This window comes from Lepidochelys kempii, chromosome 5 (genome assembly GCF_965140285.1).
Source record: "Lepidochelys kempii isolate rLepKem1 chromosome 5, rLepKem1.hap1, whole genome shotgun sequence".
NCBI classification, from domain to species: Eukaryota; Metazoa; Chordata; order Testudines; family Cheloniidae; genus Lepidochelys; species Lepidochelys kempii.
This window is the reverse complement of record NC_136384.1, coordinates 45,917,940-45,936,462: the sequence shown is the minus strand read 5'-3', so window position 1 is coordinate 45,936,462 and position 18,523 is coordinate 45,917,940. Positions and strand designations below refer to the sequence as shown.

Sequence of the window (18,523 nt, the reverse complement as noted above, 5' to 3'; positions counted from 1 at the left end):
ATGGAAGATGCAAGATAAGCCTTCTATAAATAGTCTTTTTGCCTAACCTGCCATCCTGGGAAGGACGCCAGTTCTTGGCAATATAAATAGAGCTCTCCTGAAATAAATTTTCAAAATTTTAACTATGTAGAATTCTATAAGTTGTAGCTAGAGGAGATAAAGAAACAGTAGATAAAAGTTGATCTTAAGAACTTCCACTAGTTCCAATTTACTTTTCAGATATTAAAAGGAAGAGAGGGTTACCTAGGAGGAACCATGACTACAACATTTGTTGCCTCAAGAAGATACCTACGTGGCCCCTCAACAGTTATATCCTTCCAAGGGATTCCTGGCCAGGCGTAGACTACAAATTTACATGCCCAAGTATGAGAGTCTGCACTAATGCTCAAAGAAGAATGATTAGATCTAGCTTTTTAATAATTAACAACAAAAACTGTTTGCAGACCAGAAATTATTATTCTAACAAGGCATTTCAACACCAAATTTGCATTGGTCAGCAATTTCAGAGAAACTTATTTAATGAAGTTAAAAATAGCTTTTGTGAAGTAAATGTAAAGGTTATTGAAGATACTTTTTTGATAATCGTGCACACTGAACCTCTCTGTTTACAGAACACATGTAGTACACCACTGGCAAAGGGCAAGCTTCTCTCCAGTGTCTCACCCCTGCTCTACAACAAACACTTTTTGTGGTGAGAAAATAGATCAGTCTATGTCCACTCTATCCTGGGCCTTTTTGCAGAGACAGTTACCAAAGGCTAGTTAGGTTATTTACAAAGCACTCTTAGAAACATATACCACAAACTACAAAACTTCTTGAATTTGTTCTTTAAGGATTATTTTCACAGTTATAAAAATTCACTCCCCCACCAAACCACTACAAGAAAACTAGGCTCAATACTGTACATTTCCTTATCTCAGATACCCAGATTATACTATTTCTACAAGGCTCCCACTAAGATTAAGCTTTGGTGAATTCTAGTAAAATACAACTTAAAGGTATTTTGTGATTTACACTAAAGTGAAAACTAAGTGGTACTTTTATAACAAAAATATCTTCCGTAATAGTACATTTTTGTGTGTTCTTTTTAAGAGTACCTCAATATTTTTACTGGCCACATTCTTCACAACAGCTGGAAACAACTCAGATGCATTCTTCCCCTTAGCAATCATCTGAAAGAGAAGGATCATATCATTAATAGTTAAAAAACATTTTGGCCCTGTTTTTCCAACCTGTCTTTGAATAAAATGTAAAAAATAAACAAACAGTCTCCTTTACTTGATTGCCAGCCAGTTGCTTTGCGCCAGTAAAGGGAACACCATCACCTTGAGCAGGGCAGGAATTTCAGTACCTTGCACTGTATTAAGAAATACAGAAACTGGATTTTGACATTCAAAAGTTGCAATTTTTTTTAAGTCACTTAGGCATTGACAGCTTTTTCAGGCTGGCAATTTCAAGATATATTTTCAAAAATAAAAAGCCAAAACTAAACCAGAGTATATTATGAACAAGTTTTATGAAGGTTTCCCATAAGAGTTAGATTTTAGTGCACAAAAAAGAGTAAAAATACTGTGAAGTAGATGTTACATTCAGAGTTTACACAAGAATAAGTAAGACTGCCTGGCACACTGCACCTAAATGAAAAAAATCCTCAAGCAAGGGTTTGCACAAAAGGAAAAAAGTCTGACTTATGAGTACTGAAGTACAATACCAGAAAAATGGTTGTGTTATTTTGTTGGGTAAGAGCATACAGGTTTTGATGCACAGCACCACAGCCAATGTGTGAAGGGGGTGTGTGCGCAGCTCATGAAACTCAAATATCTTTCCAGTAAAGAATTAACAATTATTCAAATTTACTTTCTACATTTATTTTAGTTTGCCTTCTCACTTGATACTGTAATTACAGATTAAATTAATTGTGACACTTAAGTACAGTTTAGTTTTAATCCCTCACTTCTGTTACTCTTCTTTTTTAAGGAGCTATTCATGAAGCTAAATATTTTCATATGTGAAGAAGTTGTAAAATTCCCATCTCCACTGGATCAGCAAATTCAGGGAGAATCATTTTTAACATTGTAATAGATAGGTATTAAGCTTTCAGTAATTCATAGTCAAGTAGAAATAATGTGAAAGTTAAAAACATTTGAGCTCTGTTTTTAAGTTCCGATGCAAGGTAGACAGGGAGATGGACCAAGGTTAAATACCTTCAGCCAGCGACAAGAGACATTTAAACCAGGATCCAGTCACCCTGACTGGTTGACTAAAGGTGGACAAAATATCAAAGGGACACTCAAAAATGTCAGATTCTGCAGACAGGAAATCCGAAGCTATATAGTGGAATATTGGCAGATGACAGGCAACAGCTATCAAATACCCCCTGCTCACCCTGACTCTAGATGGTACAAAAAAAATCAAGAAGTCTGTAAAATCATGAATGGCGCGGGGGAAAGAAGTTTTATTTACCCCCTCACACAACACAAGAACTATGGGTCACCCAACGAATTTAATAGGCAGCAGGTTTAACACAAACATAAGGAAGTACTTCTTCACACAATGTACAGTCAACCTGTGGAACCCATTGCTAGGGAATGTTGTGAAGGCCAAAAATATAATTGGGTTAAAAAAAAGAATTAGATAAGTTCATGGAGGATAGATCCACCAATGATTATTACCCAAGATAGTCAGGGATGCAACCCAATACTCTGGGAGTCCCCAAGCCTCTGACTGCCAGATGCTGGGACTGGACACCAGTACAAATCACTTGATAACCGTCCTGTTCTGTTCATTCCCTCTGAAGCATGTGGCACCGGCCACTGTTAGAAGACAGGATACTGGGCTAGATGGGCCATTGGTCTGACCCAGTATGCCCATTCTTATGTTCTTATCTGAGAGCAAACATTACACATTGTTGAAATGCTTATGTAACTTAGACCCACATGCTTTATAAGATGACTAGAATGCGTAAAAATAAAAGCGGGGGGGGGGGGGAACTGTCAGACTATAAAGGGAGGAGGACAAGAGCAATGTCTCAAATATGCAGCGTATTACAAAGGGGTCAGGGAAAAAGAAGCTGGAGAGGAAAGGATAATGTTAGAGAAAATACAATACATAGTTAGGGCCCTACCAAATTTACGGTCCATTTCAGTCAATTTCACGGTCACAGTATTTTAAAAATTGTACATTTCATGATTTCAGTTATTTTAGTCTGAAATTTCACGGTTTGTAGTTGTAGAGGTCCTGACCCAAAAAGGACTTGTGGGGAGAGGGGTGAAGAGTTTTGCAAAGTTATTGTAAGGGGGGTTGTGATACTGTTACCCTTACTTCTGCGCTGCTGCAAGTGGCAGCACTGCCTTCAGAACTAGGTGGCCAGAAGAGCCCGGCTCTGACGGCAGAGCCACCGCCAGCAGCAGCGCAGAAGTAAGGATGGCATGCTATGGTATTGCCATCCTTACTTCTGCACTGCTGCCTGCAGAGCTGGGCCCTCAGTCAGCAGCCGCCCAGCTCTGAAGGCAGCAGTGCAGAAGTAAGATGGTATGGTATGGCATTGCCACCCTTACTTCTGCGCTGCTGCTGCCTGGGCACTGCCTTCAGAGCTGGATGCCCAGCCAACAGACTCTGCTTTCTGGCCACCCAGTTCAGAAGGCAGCACAGAAGTAAGGGTGGCAATACCATGATCCCCCTAAAATAACCTTGTGGCTCCCCCTGCAACTCCCTTTTGGGTCAGGACCTCCGATTTGAGAAACTCCGGTCTCCCCCATAAAATTGGTACAGTATAGGGTAAAAGCACACAAAAGACCAGATTGCACAGTCCGTGACGTGTTTTTCATGGCCGTGAATTTGGTCGGGCCCTAGATATAGCCAACTTTTGCAGAGTTGAAGACTAGATGCCATGCATACCATTTTATTTTAATCCAATTCTCTCATCTTAAATTTTATTTTACTACAACCCTGTTGTTTAACACTGGGAATTTAAAACAGAACATCCCGGAGAGGTTAAATCATGTTCCATTTCTGAGAGACAGTGAAGGGTGGATTTCTGGAACCTCCTCTGTCCAGTATCTTAGCTAGAAGAGCCCATGTAAAGGGGTCCTTCTCACAAGGTGAGTGGGTTGTCAGGGCTGTGGTTTTAATGACAAATGACCAGACAAGAAATAAATTCTGTTCCCATCTGGTCATTAAAGAGGCAAGATCTACTGATGAAAAGCACTATATAAGAGCTAAGTATTATTACTACTAAGACATCAAACAACTTGCTATGAAAAGAGTTTGCAAAAAGATATGGTTGATCATCTAGTTTTGAACTGTTACCACATAGTTACAGCCTATCAAGAAAATATATATGTAACTTGCATTATTTAACAGACCAACCATAATAGCTCCAGTGTACCATGTAGATATGCATTTAATATCTTTTAAAAGTATGTATTTTGACTCATTAATAATGATGAGTGTAAAGTCTCTTTAGTTCATGGATCATTAGCTCAAAAGAATATAATAGGGGTTTCCAGGACTAAGGTCTAATCATACCAATTTAGCTGCTATGCATAGCTATTAGGAGCTCAAAACCTGTATGTCTTGTATACCCAAAGCTCCTACTGAAGGCACCAGGAGTTGAGTATGTTGCAAGGAACGCAGGATGGAGCTCCATGCCTGTATGCTGTCCTGTGCACATTTCTGTTCAACACAGACGCTGTACATGTGATGCAACACATTAGGTTTCTGGTTTTTTTAATTTTTTTTTTTATTTTCTGTATAAAATAATTGGTAGTAAGGGGGCAGGTAGTAGAAGTTTCTCCAAGAGGGGTACTAAACACTTGAACTTGTTTGCTAGCTCCAAATCTTTCCAAATCTAGGCTCAGGCCGCTTTCAGGACACTGCAAGCTTCAAATATTCTCCACAAGTTTTTCCTTGGGGTGACAAGTATAAGGATAGCAGGAAGATTATTATTGAAGCTGCAAGGGAGATTACATTGGTAGTCATGGGGTTCAGCCAGATTTTTAAAAGAAATATTAAGATGTTATTTTACAGAATGCATTTATAAATATTAGTTGTCATATACATCTAAATTTTCCTAAATAGCAATTCTTTGTAATCTTGTAAACCTCTATGATTCTCAAAGTTATTTTTACTGCATTAACGTGTATTTGGAAGATTAAAAAACCATCACTTGTGATATGAACACCCTATTTAATCAAATTTCTATTATTTTTTTTTTTACTAATTGAAAGTAAACTTAGTTTTATTGCTCTCTTTCTGAAGTGCCAACAAAGTCAGAACAAGACTGTTCCTGTGCTCAGAGTGCCTTTGACAATATAATTTTAACATCATCTGTCACCTACACCTCAGCCAACTCTTGCCTCCAGTTTAGACCTTAAGCTTATGTTCACCTACATAAAGCTCTTTGCAACATGCCTCAATGGAAAAGGACAGATATTCTGAGCCTCTGACGGTTGAGGCTTCAAGAACTCTAGCACCTTTAATCACCATTTTTGGGGGAAATAGGGATTCACTCTTTTGAGGTGGATTGTAGGAAGTTACTGATAGAAACAGTAGTCCTCTTTCAAAATGAGCAAGTGGTAGTAAAACAAAAGAAACAGTTTTGTATAATATACTGCCTCTGAATATTTGTAAAAAGAAAAGGAGGACTTGTGGCACCTTAGAGACTAACCAGTTTATTTGAGCATAAGCTTTCGTGAGCTACAGCTCACTTCATCGGATGCATACTGTGGAAACTCCTGGTGGAGTGTTTGATCAAACGCTAGAGTGGGTTATCTAGTTCCATGATTCAGATCATATGTTATAATTCGTCACCTTATCAAGGTGAGAGTACGTCAGCATTTCCACAATACAGCGTTTGATCAAACACTCCATCAGGCGTTTCCACAGTATGCATCCGATGAAGTGAGCTGTAGCTCACGAAAGCTTATGCTCAAATAAACTGGTTAGTCTCTAAGGTGCCACAAGTACTCCTTTTCTTTTTGCGAATACAGACTAACACGGCTGTTACTCTGAAATCCAGAAGTCCTGGCCCTTGTCTAGGCTAGGAAAAAGTCATTTCCCTCTGTCCCCTAAATGAGCAATCTTAACCTCAACTGTAAATACCAATGCAGACCTTTAGCAAGCATAGTAAAACGTCTAACCTCTTTACACTCAGCGGTTTTGGGAATCTCATGTACAGGTATACAGATGAGTTTTTAAACTTTTGTAATTCAGGTTTAAACACTCAAAAAACCTATATTGCTTGTTTAATATTAAGCATAAATTGCTAATAAACTGGATGCCAGTTCCACTTTTTAAACTTAAATTGAAACCTGATGCAGTAGACTCAAATGTCAATTTAAAAAGTTATTTATATTTTAGGGGGAAAATTACATAGTGGATTGATAATCATTTGCAAAAAATAAAGTTAAAAACATTTCAAATATATTTCTCAGTTTACTCCAAGTAAGAAACACCTTCAGCTTTTCAGACTACTCATCTGAGAAAAATAACTGGAGTGTTTCTTTGACATAAATAGGAGTTGTGCGACATTAACAATAAGGAGAATACAGTCAATACCTACATTTTTATATCACAGCTCTACATATTTATAGAAACATTTCACACATCTGTCATTGAAATATTTGTGTACTTGTATCCATTTTAAATTTTCCATCTTGATATTTAAAGAAAATAGCATTTCACCCTAGCTTTTCAAACTATTTACATATTAAAATACTGTAGTGAAGGAGTCAAAGAGAGAAACCAGCATTAACATGTATTGGCAAAAAAAATAAAAATAAAAAAATAAAAAAAAAATCTTTGTATTTCACATACCCCAACAATCCTTTTCATAGCATCCAACTTAGCATAATCTTTATTACTTTCCAACATTTGCTTTAGGTCTTCATTCCTACAGTGGAAGTTAAGAAAAAAAAGGATTAGAAAATTCAATACTGTAAATCAAAAGCATCATTTTATGGTCTTATAAAACTGGTTTTCAAGAAGCAACAGTTAAGTCAGTATATGGGACAAATTTGTTGCTCAAACTATTAATTCTGTGATGAGCTGCCACTTATACAAGATAATGCTAGAAGTAACAATCAAAATCAAGCTCTGAAAGATGATTAGTATGTTACCATTACATCCAATTTGGGAAACAGTCTTTAGTTACATATTATTACTGCATTTTAGTAATAACGAATGCGAAGTGTTCCCCATCCCTTTTAAATTGTACCAACCATTGCTCTGAAAAATGACAGATTGATAGCTATGAAGAATTAAACCTTCTATACCCAAAGTATTTGTTGAACTCTAGCAAAAGCACAAGATTCCTCATCACTAAATAGGCCCAGCTCAAGATGATACAATAGTTCAAATTAATTAGTCACCAGCCTCTTTGCAAAAGTTGCCAATAAGGATGTTAATTAGCACCACATCTGATTGTCTGATGTTGACACCTCCTCTTCTAGGATCTATAATGACCACCACCTAATTTAAAATACCGTAGAAATGCCAGACTAATTTTCCCTCTGGTCTGGATTTCAACTGGAGACAAGCTCCCTTCTCCATTACCAAGTATCCGGCACCCTTCCAGACTCCACTGATTTGCAGTCCCCCTCCATCACCACACACACACACACCCCCTTCAGAAAATATGAGAAACATGAGAAGTTTTTATGAAAATTAACTCCTTGAAATCAAGTAGGTAGCATCGAGTGAGTAAACCTCTTTCCAGAGAAACTCCTTGTGCTAAGAAGACACACAGAGGTGCCCAAGCATCAACTTCTGAACCAACGGGCCACTCAAATACCCAGACAGAATCATCTTCAATACACAAACAAAACCCCCTTTGACCACACATAGCATCCCATAATAGAACCTATACAGGGCATCATCAAACAACTACAACCCATACTTGATGGGGACCACATCCTGAAAGAAATCTTTCCTGAACACCCACTTCTGGCCTTCAAACAAGCTCCCCACAGACCAGGACACACCAACTCAAAGTAGCACAACACCCTGCCAAAACAACAGGTGCAAAACCTGCAGACATATGTCCACTGCTACAATGATCAACATTCCCCAACAGAACACCTTTCAAGATCCATGGATTTTACACATGCCTATCACAACATGTGGTACACCTCATCCAGTGCACTAAATGCCCCCTCAACAACAACTATGGGATGAAACCAGACAATCTCTATGGATGGTTTGAATGAAATCGCACAGGAAAATGATAAAACACAAAAACATCCTATCACCTGTAAGTGAACATTTTTCACAAAGGAAACCTGCACAAAGCTTTCAAAAGACAAGCCTGGGCACTTAAATTCATTATTTATGGACTGAACAGAGACACCGGATTTACGACTTATTACAACAATCTGTAACCCACTGACCCACTTTTTTTGTCCTGACTGCAGAGGTGTTAACAGGCCACCCTACCTTGAATGATCCCTTAGGATATGTGCTAACTACTTATGCAAAATTATCTGTTCCAGCATGCTTTTTGTTGTGAGGCAGGGAGTACCTCTCCCAAAGAAGATCTCCCTGTGGCTCAAAGGCTGGTCTCTCTCACCAACAGATGTTGGTCTAATAAAAATTATTATCTCACCCATCTTGTCTCGTTAATATCCTGGCACCAACATGGCTACAATTACACTGCATGCCTCTGAATGAGACAGTTACTAAGGATTATCAAGAAGTGAATAATTCAGGCCCTGGAGGAACTAAGAGGTAGCTACAACCTACGTGAAAGCAGCTCTCGCCTTTCTCTTCTAGAGACCTGGAGTGTAAAATTTCACAGAAGAGGAACAAAGGAACAGAAGTATAGGTACAGTCCTTTAAAACCACGTAAACTGAGAGGTTCGACAAAGGGGAACACAAAGTGGCACATTTCAGAAGGAGAGGGAGCTTTTTGATTGTTGGACCAGACATAGCTGAAGAAAGCTAGCTACAGGGATCAGGGAGGAGACTCCATGATTTGAAGGAGCTGGTGGATTGCAGACCAGAAAAGGGGACTTGGAACACTGAAAAAAAATTGACCCAAATCCCAAAAAACACTGAAGAGTGTTGAGGAAACTGAGGCAGGGAATTATGTGCAGGTGTTCCTTATTTTGCTTACATCTCTCTTTTGTGCAGTCTCAAGTAAACTGATTGTTTCAGAAATCTTTCTACGAAGTCTGTATTTGTTTCAAATATGCTTCCCCCTGCAGGGATAAACTGTACACCAGAGTGCTCACAAAGATGCAGCTCTGGGAAAGGGTGTTCTTAAAATTACTGAGGCTCAGCACTTGTCTTGTGTAATTGAACCGTGGAGTCCCACTTCAGAGAAGGGCACAGACTATGTAACTTTTGTAGTGAGCCTGACACAAAGGGAAGAACTGTGCTTTGAACCTACCCAGACCAGACTGAAAGGAAACTTAAAAGCACACTGATCCAGTGTTGAGATCCAAAAAGAGAAGCCTGGTGAGCTCTACCAGGGCTGTAACGGAAGTACTATAGGAGTTGTCCAACTATAAAAATCCATGTGCATAGACTCTAAAGGCCCCAGAAGCTGAAAAACCTTTCAGCCATGAAAGTTATTTTCCTACTGCTTACTTTTGTCAATCACACACTTTTTTGCAATGCTATGCACACAGCTGTCAGGGTTCCCTCCCCACTCTGAACTCTAGGGTACAGATGTGGGGACCAGCATGAAAGACCCCCTAAGCTTATTTGTACCAGCTTAGGTTAAAACTTCCCCAAGGCACAAATTCTTTGCCCTTGGACGGTACACTGCCAGCACCAAGTGATTTAACAAAGAATCAGGGAAAGGACCACTTGGAGTTCCTATTCTCCCAAAATACCCCCCAAACCCTTACACCCCCTTTCCTGGGGAGGCTTGAGAATACTATCCTAACCAATTGGCTACAGAGTGATCACAGACCCAAACCCCTTGGTCTTAGGACAATAGAGAAATCAGTCAGGTTCTTAAAAGAAGGATTTTATTTTAAAAAGGTAAAAATCACCTCTATAAAATCAGGATGGAAAATAACTTTACAGGGTAACAAAAGATTCAAAAAACACAACAGAACTTCCCCTAGGCTTAGTTTCAAAGTTACAAAAAACAGGAATAAACCTCCCCCCAGCAAAGGAAAAATTCACAAGCAGAACAAAAGATAATCTAACATGCCCTGCCTGGCTTTTACTTAAATTTTTGTAATATGAGAGACTTTTAGGATGGTTTATAGGAGAAAGCGTTTTCTGACCTGATGCTTCTCTGCTTCCCAAGAGAACATACACACAAAAAGGCCTTTCCTCCTCCTCCCCACAAGATTTGAAAGTATCTTCTTTCCCCATTGGTCCTTCTGGTCAGGTGCCAACCAGATTATTTGAGCTTCTTAACCCCTTACAGGTAAGGAGGAATTCTAGGCTACCCTTAGCTGTATGGTTATGACACCAGTGAAAGTGATGGATATGGACTGTGACAACAGTGGTGAAAGCACATCAAGAAGAGATCCAGTTGGATATTGTGGGTCTTAGAATAATGACTATTTATTTTGTGGAGAGAAAAATAAGTATGGACTAGAAAGAATTAACCTGGGTGATAACCAACATTATTCTTATTAAGGTCATCCTTGGTCTTCTCTTCAATATATGTAGTTACAGTTCCTTGATCTCCACTGCTGTCAACTATTCTACTGTTCAACAGCAATAAAACATGCCATAAGACCATGCTACAAAACTGGTTCTGTATGGGGGAATGAGTGTCAACCTACTGAATGCCTAACACCACTTCCAGCGAGAGGGATGGCTGAGGACTGGCAAAGGGGACTCCCACACATGCTACCTGTGGGTCAAGCCACCACAGGAGGAAGTCGAGGACCGGAGAAGGCAGAGTCATGACCTTGTCCAAACTGTCCCAACCTGGCCGATACACTGAGGCTAACCATGATCGGAGTGGCCTGAGTCTGAGTCTCGCATGTTGCACTGCATAGGTACAAGGAGGAAATTCCTTGCTGTGGTGGTGGGGAACTGCCTGAGACCTTGAATGATGTTGCCCAGGGCCCAGAACTTTGATTCCAGGAGGTATGCCCTGGCCTGCATCGAGACCAGTGCCACCCCTAATAAATTCTATCCACTGAACCAGGGACAGCGTCGATTTCCCCACGTTCAGGAGAAGGTCCAGTTCATCAAAGGTTGTTCTTATGAAGTCAACTTGTTCTTCCACTTGAACCCTGGAGCAGCCCTGGATCAGACAGTTGTCGAGGTACGGAAACAACTGTGCCTGCCACCTGTGCAGAAATGCGGCCACAACTGCCATATGCTTGGTAAACACACACGGCACTGCTGAAAGGCCAAACGGGAGGACTAGGAACTGGTAATGCCTGCAACTGACCACCAACCTGAGGTACCTTCTGTGGGACTGTGTGATTACTATATGAAAGTATCCCCCCTTCAAATCAAGGGTGGTGTACCAGTCCCCTGGATCCAAGGAAGTGACGATGGAGGCCAAAGAGACCATGCGGAACTTGAGTTTCTTCATGAACTTGTTGAACTCTCGCAGGTCTAGGATGGGCCTGAGCCCGCCTTTGGCTTTCAGTATTAGGAAACACCGGGAATAAAAGAAGAGGGATGAAGAAAGGGGACAGACGGGATGAAAAGGGAAGGTGGGATGGATCCAGTCTTTGCATTGGTGCGCCATCCTTGTGCGCACCTTCAAAAGGCCTGTTTTTGGCCTGAGACCAGTTTAGACTGGCCATAGCCCAGGCCAGACGAAGGATGAGGTTTCTTTCTAGAGTCTCCTGCATGAACCCTCCTGCCTATTCTGAGGCTGCTAACTCCTCGGTGGGGGCTGTGGTTAAAAATGCCTCCGCTGGTTGGCAGGGGTGTGAAGGCCAAGGGACTTTAGAGTGGCCCTAGAGTCCTCGAGGCTGTGGAGGTAAGAGTCAGTCTTTTCCGAAAATAAAGTCTGACCCTCAAAGGGGAGGTCTTGGCTGGTCTGCTGGACCTCATACGGAAGGCCAGAGACCTGCAGTCAGGAACTCCTCCTCATGGTCACTCCGGTCACCATGGTGCGGGAAGCCGCGTCTGCTGTATCCAAAGCTGCTTGCAGAGATGCCCAGGAAATTAGTTTACCCTCCTCTACTAGCGCGGAAAACTGCGCAAGAGTCCGGGGGAAGGAGTTCGGTAAGCTTTGCCAAGGCTCCACATGTACACGGAGTTGCAACCCCCCTTTCGAGTAAACCTGTCTCCTGAAAAGGTCCAACTTTTTGGCCTCTCGACTTTTCAGAGAGGGCCCCTGGTATCCCTGGCACTCGTGCTGGTTGGACGCATCCACTACCAGGGAGTCTGGCAGGGGGTGCATATATAGGTGTTCATACCCCCTTGAGAGGGGCAAAGTATCTCTGCTCAGACCTTTTCACGGTGGGTGGCAACGAGGACAGGGTCTGCCACAGAGTCTTAGTGGCTTCGCTGATGGTTTTGATCAGCAGCAGCGCGATACGGGATGGCCCAGAAGGGGAAAGGACAGCGACCATCGGGTCGGTCTCCTCCACCACCTCTTCTGTTTTAATATTGGGACTCTGGGCCACCCATCTCAGCAGCTGCTGTAAGACCCTGGTGTCCTCCAGGGCTGGAGCTGTTGATATGCCAGCCACCACCTCATCCAGGGAGGAGGAAGATGAGAGGCGGAGTGGTACAGGAGCCTGCTCTATGCCCTTGGCCCTTCTGGGGTTCCAAGGAGTAAAGACCTCCAGCGCCGCAGTCAGCACCATAGGCATTGGCACCAATGCCGGTACGCAGGTCAGCTGAGTCAACAGTGAAATCCCCAAAGCCAAATGTGTGAGCAGTGGCCCGAAGGACACTGAGACCACCAATGCCCATGCTTTGATGATAGGCCCAAAGCGTCCAGAATGGCCACGGAGGAGCTTGCCAGTGGCCCGGCAACAGTGCTGGGTAGAGTTGGCGTTCTTGGTGGGAGCGGGACCTCCTGCTCCTACTGGAGTTCGATGACTCTGTTTCTGACTCTGAGGTCTCCAATTGGGACGACCATGGAGGAACGGAGTCCCTCTGTGCCAGTGATGGGTGCTGCAAACTGGTGGACCAAACAGCTCCACCACATGAGTGGCTGGTGTGGAGGGCGATGCATCAGGGATGTATGCATATTGCCACCATCACCGGCTTGCCCATCGATTGCACTAGGGCCCAAATGGGTGCCAGCAACCTCTCCCATCTTGGAGGAGAGGCTGGTGCCGTAAGTGCCAGAAGGTCCCATGCAGCCTCAAATGCCTCCAGCATGGGGGGGGAGGGGTGGGGGTGCTGCAGGTCTTCTTGGTGCTGGGCCAGTGAGCGATGAAGGTCCAGAATCGACTGGACCCCCACTGGGTCAGGAGTTGACATGACCCGTGGTGGCTGGGCACCAGAAGGAGGCTTACCAACCGCCTGATCCTTAGGCCTGGTTGGGGAACACCCTCTGTCCGAATTCTTCTTTTTCTGGGGCCCCAGGGATTGAGAGCGGTGCCTCGCAGAGGTCTGGATTCTGTGTGGCAGAGCCATGGCAGTGCCGAGGGTCTCTTCCTTGACACCGGCTCACGCGCTGAGATTGCCAGCACACTGCGCACCAAGGAAGCGGTGCTTGGGCTGGCTCCCCGGCACTGGGTTCTAACTGCAGCTGGAGCACTGCCTCCATGAGCAAAATCCGGAGGTGCTGATCTCGGTCCTTTAAGCTCCTAGGGTGGAAACCTCTTCAGATTTTACAAGCCCCCCAAAGGAAACTCCAGGGGGTGCCCAGGCCAACCCTATGAATACTGCTAGGGGAAAATCTTCTGACTCTCATGCATGCGACATGAGCACACCTGATTGCAATTGACATGAACAAGTACTTAAAGAAGAACATGTCTTCTTTGCTGCATCTTGGGCGCTTTCTTATCTGGCAGAGACGCTTGGCAGTGGTGCATGGCATGTTCCTAAAAGCCACATCTGGTGAAGCACAGGGGACAAGCCGAAACACAATAGTTAAATTCACACAGAGCCTTGTAACATTTCAGTTAAATACACCTTTTGCAACATTGCAATCACTTTCTCACTGACCCTAGCCAGGCACATATCGGCGCGAAGAGTCAAAGCCTGGTGAATGTTGGGGGAGGGGGGCGCTCCACATAGGGAAAAGAGCATATGCTCTCTGCAAGGGTTGTGGTGCAGCATTCTATGGAAAAAATTCTAAAATTCTCCACATTTTTCAACAGGCGGTGGTCATTCTAGCAGACATCTCACTGCTAAGGGAAAGCAGGGCAATGAGGGTACATCTTGTGGCTTCTGCCCAGCTCCCTATGCTGCTTGTCTATCTTCCACTTTGGTCCCTGCACAAGTGATTGCCAAACAGCACAGGAAAGTTTCCTACAACGGGGGAAGGAACAAATCTACTCTGCCATGGAACCTTTGGCAGAGGATTACTGAGTACCTCCAGGAAAACTTCCTGGAGATCTCTCTGGAGGATTCCCATGAGATCACGGCATGCATCAGCACCCTGTTCCACTGTACTGATTAACTACACAGGGAAATGTCCACCTCACAGAAACACAGCCAGCCTCCCACATTGCTATACCAGGAACCCACCTCTGCACTACACAAACCACAGGCACTTACCAGGCGTCTCACCTCCTGCTTCTTGCTCCCCGGAGAGCAACTGCTGAGACTGGCTAAACCCCTCCAGAGTGGAGAACAGTTCGTGGCTGCTTGTCCCACTGGGCGACCCTGCCAGGAGTTGCACACCCTCATCTAACTCCACCTCTTTATCAATAACCTCATTCTCCAGGTTAGTTCCTCTTTCTGCTGCCTACATTCCCTCTGAAGCATCCATGGGGCTCTTGGGGATGGAGGTGGGGTCGTCACAGAGCATAGCATCCAGCTCCTTATAGAACTGGCAGGTCTTAGGTGAAGCACCGGAGCGATGGTTTGCCTCCCTCACCTTATGGTACACCTGCCTCAGGACCTTTATCTTTGCTCTGCACTGTAGCATGTCCCAATCACAGCACTTTTCGCAAAAGCCTTGAGAAATGTGCCTGTAGGTATCTTAATTCCTATAGCTCAAGAGCAGCTGGGACTGCACAGCCTTCTCTCCCCATATACTGATCAGATCCAACAGCTCTGCAGTGCTCCAAGCAGTAGAGCATCTGCCATGGTCACCTTGGAAGATGCAATGAGACCTCTCCACGCCGAGCCAGCAGGAAACGGAATTTCAAAAATTCCCGGGGCTTCTGGGGGAGAGATGGGGTGGATCGTCATTTACATGCAGGACAGTGGAGTTCAAACCGCTGACCAGGGCAGTCACGATGGGCATTGTGGGACACCTCTTGGAAGCCAATTAAAGCAATGAAATCAAGTGTGGTGTCTACACTGGCACTTTGTTACGAAAAATGTAGAGGAAAAGATGTAAGTCTCTCATTGGGGTGGATGTATTCGTCACCAAAAACAGGCATTTTTCCTGATAAAAGTCACATCACAGCGTATATTCATGCATTGGTCAACAAAAGGCAGTTTTTGGCGACAAAACCTGGTAGTGTAAACAAGGCCTTAGATATCATTTTACCCACTTTTGGCAAGGGAGATTCACTTTAACGCTTTAACTCAACAACAGTAGTTATTACTTTACAAGACAACAGCAGTTTAAAGAACCTGCCCCTCCTCCCTAAAGCAGCAGAATCATACAAACTTCACTCACTTAGTCAACAGAGAAATGCCTGTTGCAAGTTGTTCTTAAAACCAAAAACAGTATACTAGTCAGAAAAACTCCACTGAAATAAGAGCCTGGTAGCCAGTAGACAAAAACTGTACTAGCAGGAGATTATTTTTTGTCAGCTTCCACATGAAGTCGTCACTTTTCAGAGAATTTAAGTGTTTTATGAAAAATGATTTACTATGAAAAATTAACGGGCCTAAAACAGATTTAACCCCTCACACCATAACTTTGAACAAACTGGAGTCTCTCATATACCAACATGCTTATTCTAATGAAAAAGAAAACATACTGTAAAAAAAGGTTTTCTGCTATTTAGCTGTATTTTCCAGTTGTCTGACTCACTACAGCACCATTAAATGTCCCCCAAATTAAGTGGCTATCTTCATACTTGTGTACTTGATACACCAATAAGCCCCAGAATTCTTTTTAGGATGCATCAAAATCATTATGCAGCAAGCAAAGGAAGTAGGACTGCAAGTTCTGGGGACACGAATGTGAGATCTGGGCTTGGAGAGTCCAGATATAGTAAATAGGAATGGCTGGATCAAAGCTACGGAGGATGACATGAACAGTATTTGTAGGGGGGCTAAATCATTCACAATTTAGCTGAGCAGAGTCTGGTAGTATTCTCATGCACTGCTGCCTCCACTGCAAACTTCTGTATTGCTGTGCAACATAATAATATCTCTAGAAATAGAAGTCCTCTGGACACAAACCAAATGAAAATATTCTAACATGCAACACAGAAAAGATACAAGCCAGTTCATAAATTCCATAAAAACTAAATGATGAAGACTTCCTACTCCCCAAGTTTCTTTTTTCAATGTGGTGCTGCTTCATTCTTCAGAAACTTCAAAACATATATGGTATTTGATTAATTTATTTGGAAATGGTGTTTTTGTATTAACTGTTAAAATTAAGAAAAAACCAAGTAAGCCAATTTAAGTTCGAAATTCCTTATCTAGTTAGACTGCATTTTACATTTGCATTGAAATTGAGAGTGGGAGGAAAAGATTAGCAAGCATTAGATACTTACACAGTGAGATTTTGCTCATATTGATCAGCAACTGCATTGGTAAGCTCTCTTTCCTCTACACTAGGTTCTGGTTTCAGGGTAACTTGGAGGCTCTCTGCCATTTCAAGAACAGATCTAATATTGCAGGATGCTTCACTAATTTTAGCCAATAATGAGCCTTGTTCCATTCTTTCAAGTTTAGAAAACTTGAAGTTCAGTACTCAGCTAACTTAGCCTACATACACCAACCAATACTGAAGTCTAATTAAAAAAAAATTCTTGTGACATAACAAGATACCCACTCCCTTCACTGTTTTAATTTTAAAAAAATTCTATATAAATCTCAAAGGTCATTTTCCTCTAAGAATGTGTCTTATCAGCTGACTTCAACAAACAATGATACATGGCAATTACTTTACAGCCTTTCATTTTATCGGTTGCTGTGCAATGCAATGGTATTTGCACCACCTCAGAAATTTTAAAATTCAAAGAAATACTTCAGTTCCTTAATCAAACCCCCTAAAAAAGCTTAACACAAGCCTCAAAAATGCAGTTTACATTTTTGTGTTCATTAATTATTTTGAAGCAATACTTTCTTCAGTTCATGAAGTTTGAAAAATAACATTCATATGATTCATGTCCACTTCCCAGCACCAAAAGAAAGTACAGATGACTGCACACTGTGCCAATCCAAGGTATCTTTTGGCCTAGTATCCAAAAACGTTAGAGAGACACATTCCTCACTACTGGAAAATCAGCTGCATTAATAACTCCCTGTGAACCACACTAAAACTTTACTTCAGTCAACTTGCTGTTATACCAGTGCCAGTGCTACCTCATTGGAGGTCCCAAACAGGAATATTTTTGCTCTCCCCCTTGGCCCCTAACACACACCTACGTCTTACTAATAATTAATAGGGGGCACTCTGGAGCTGCTCGGGGCCCTAAGCAATTGCTTAGTCTGCTTATGCCTAGTGCCGGCTTTCTGTTACACTACAAGTAGAAAGAATATGGAACACAAACTGATTTGACTTTTCTCTAAGAAAAGAGAAATTCAAAAGTTTTAAAATCCCCATAAGAAACTACACACGAAAATATTCTAGAACTACAATATAAAACTTTTTTGACACTGCTTTAATTCAACACACAAGTATACCTTCGCATTTCCAGTGATTTCCTACCATCTATGTACCAGAAGGGCTAAGTTACCTTTTTATTCAGAGTAGCAGCCGTGTTAGTCTGTTTCTGCAAAAAAGAACAGGAGTACTTGTGGCACCTTAGAGACTAACAAATTTATTAGAGCATAAGCTTTCTTGGGCTACAGCCCATTTCATCGGATGCATAGAATGGAACATATAGTAAGAAGAAATATAGATACACATACAGAGAAGGTGGAAGTTGCCAAACTATAAGAGGCTAATTAATTAAGATGAGCTATTATCAGCAGGAGAAAAAAACTTTTGTAGTGAAAATCAAGATGGCCCATTTAGACAGTTGACAAGAAGGTGTGAGGATACTTAACTTTAGGGAAATAGATTCAATATGTATTAATGACCCAGCCACTCCCAGTCTCTAATCAAACCCAAGTTAATGGTATCTCGTTTGCATATTAATTCAAGCTCAGCAGTTTCTCATTGGAGTCTGTTTTTGAAGCTTTTCTGTTGTAGAATTGCCACCCATAAGTCTTTTACTGAGTGGCCAGAAAGGTTGAAGTGTTCTCCTCCCACTTTTTGAATGTTATGATTCCTGATGTCAGATTTGTGTCCATTTATTCTTTTGCGTAGAGACTGTCCGGTTTG

The 18,523-nt window shown here is 42.3% G+C and overlaps 1 protein-coding gene across 7 annotated transcripts in view; it reads right to left on the bottom strand.

Annotated features, from left to right (window-relative positions):
* AP3B1 (adaptor related protein complex 3 subunit beta 1) overlaps window positions 1-18,523 on the bottom strand; it is a 346,467-nt gene that overhangs the window by 295,562 nt on the left and 32,382 nt on the right. For 5 of the 7 annotated variants that reach the window (XM_073344162.2, XM_073344164.2, XM_073344167.2 and 2 more), the window contains 2 exons: window positions 6,817-6,892; window positions 1,098-1,172 (listed from right to left, as the gene is read on the bottom strand). In XM_073344162.2, coding sequence (XP_073200263.1) covers window positions 1,098-1,172; window positions 6,817-6,892 — 151 coding nt within the window. Of the gene's footprint in view, window positions 1-1,097; window positions 1,173-1,278; window positions 1,402-6,816; window positions 6,893-18,523 lie in introns of those variants that run through there. The other 2 variants (XM_073344163.2, XM_078852785.1) reach the window with 2 other exon arrangements.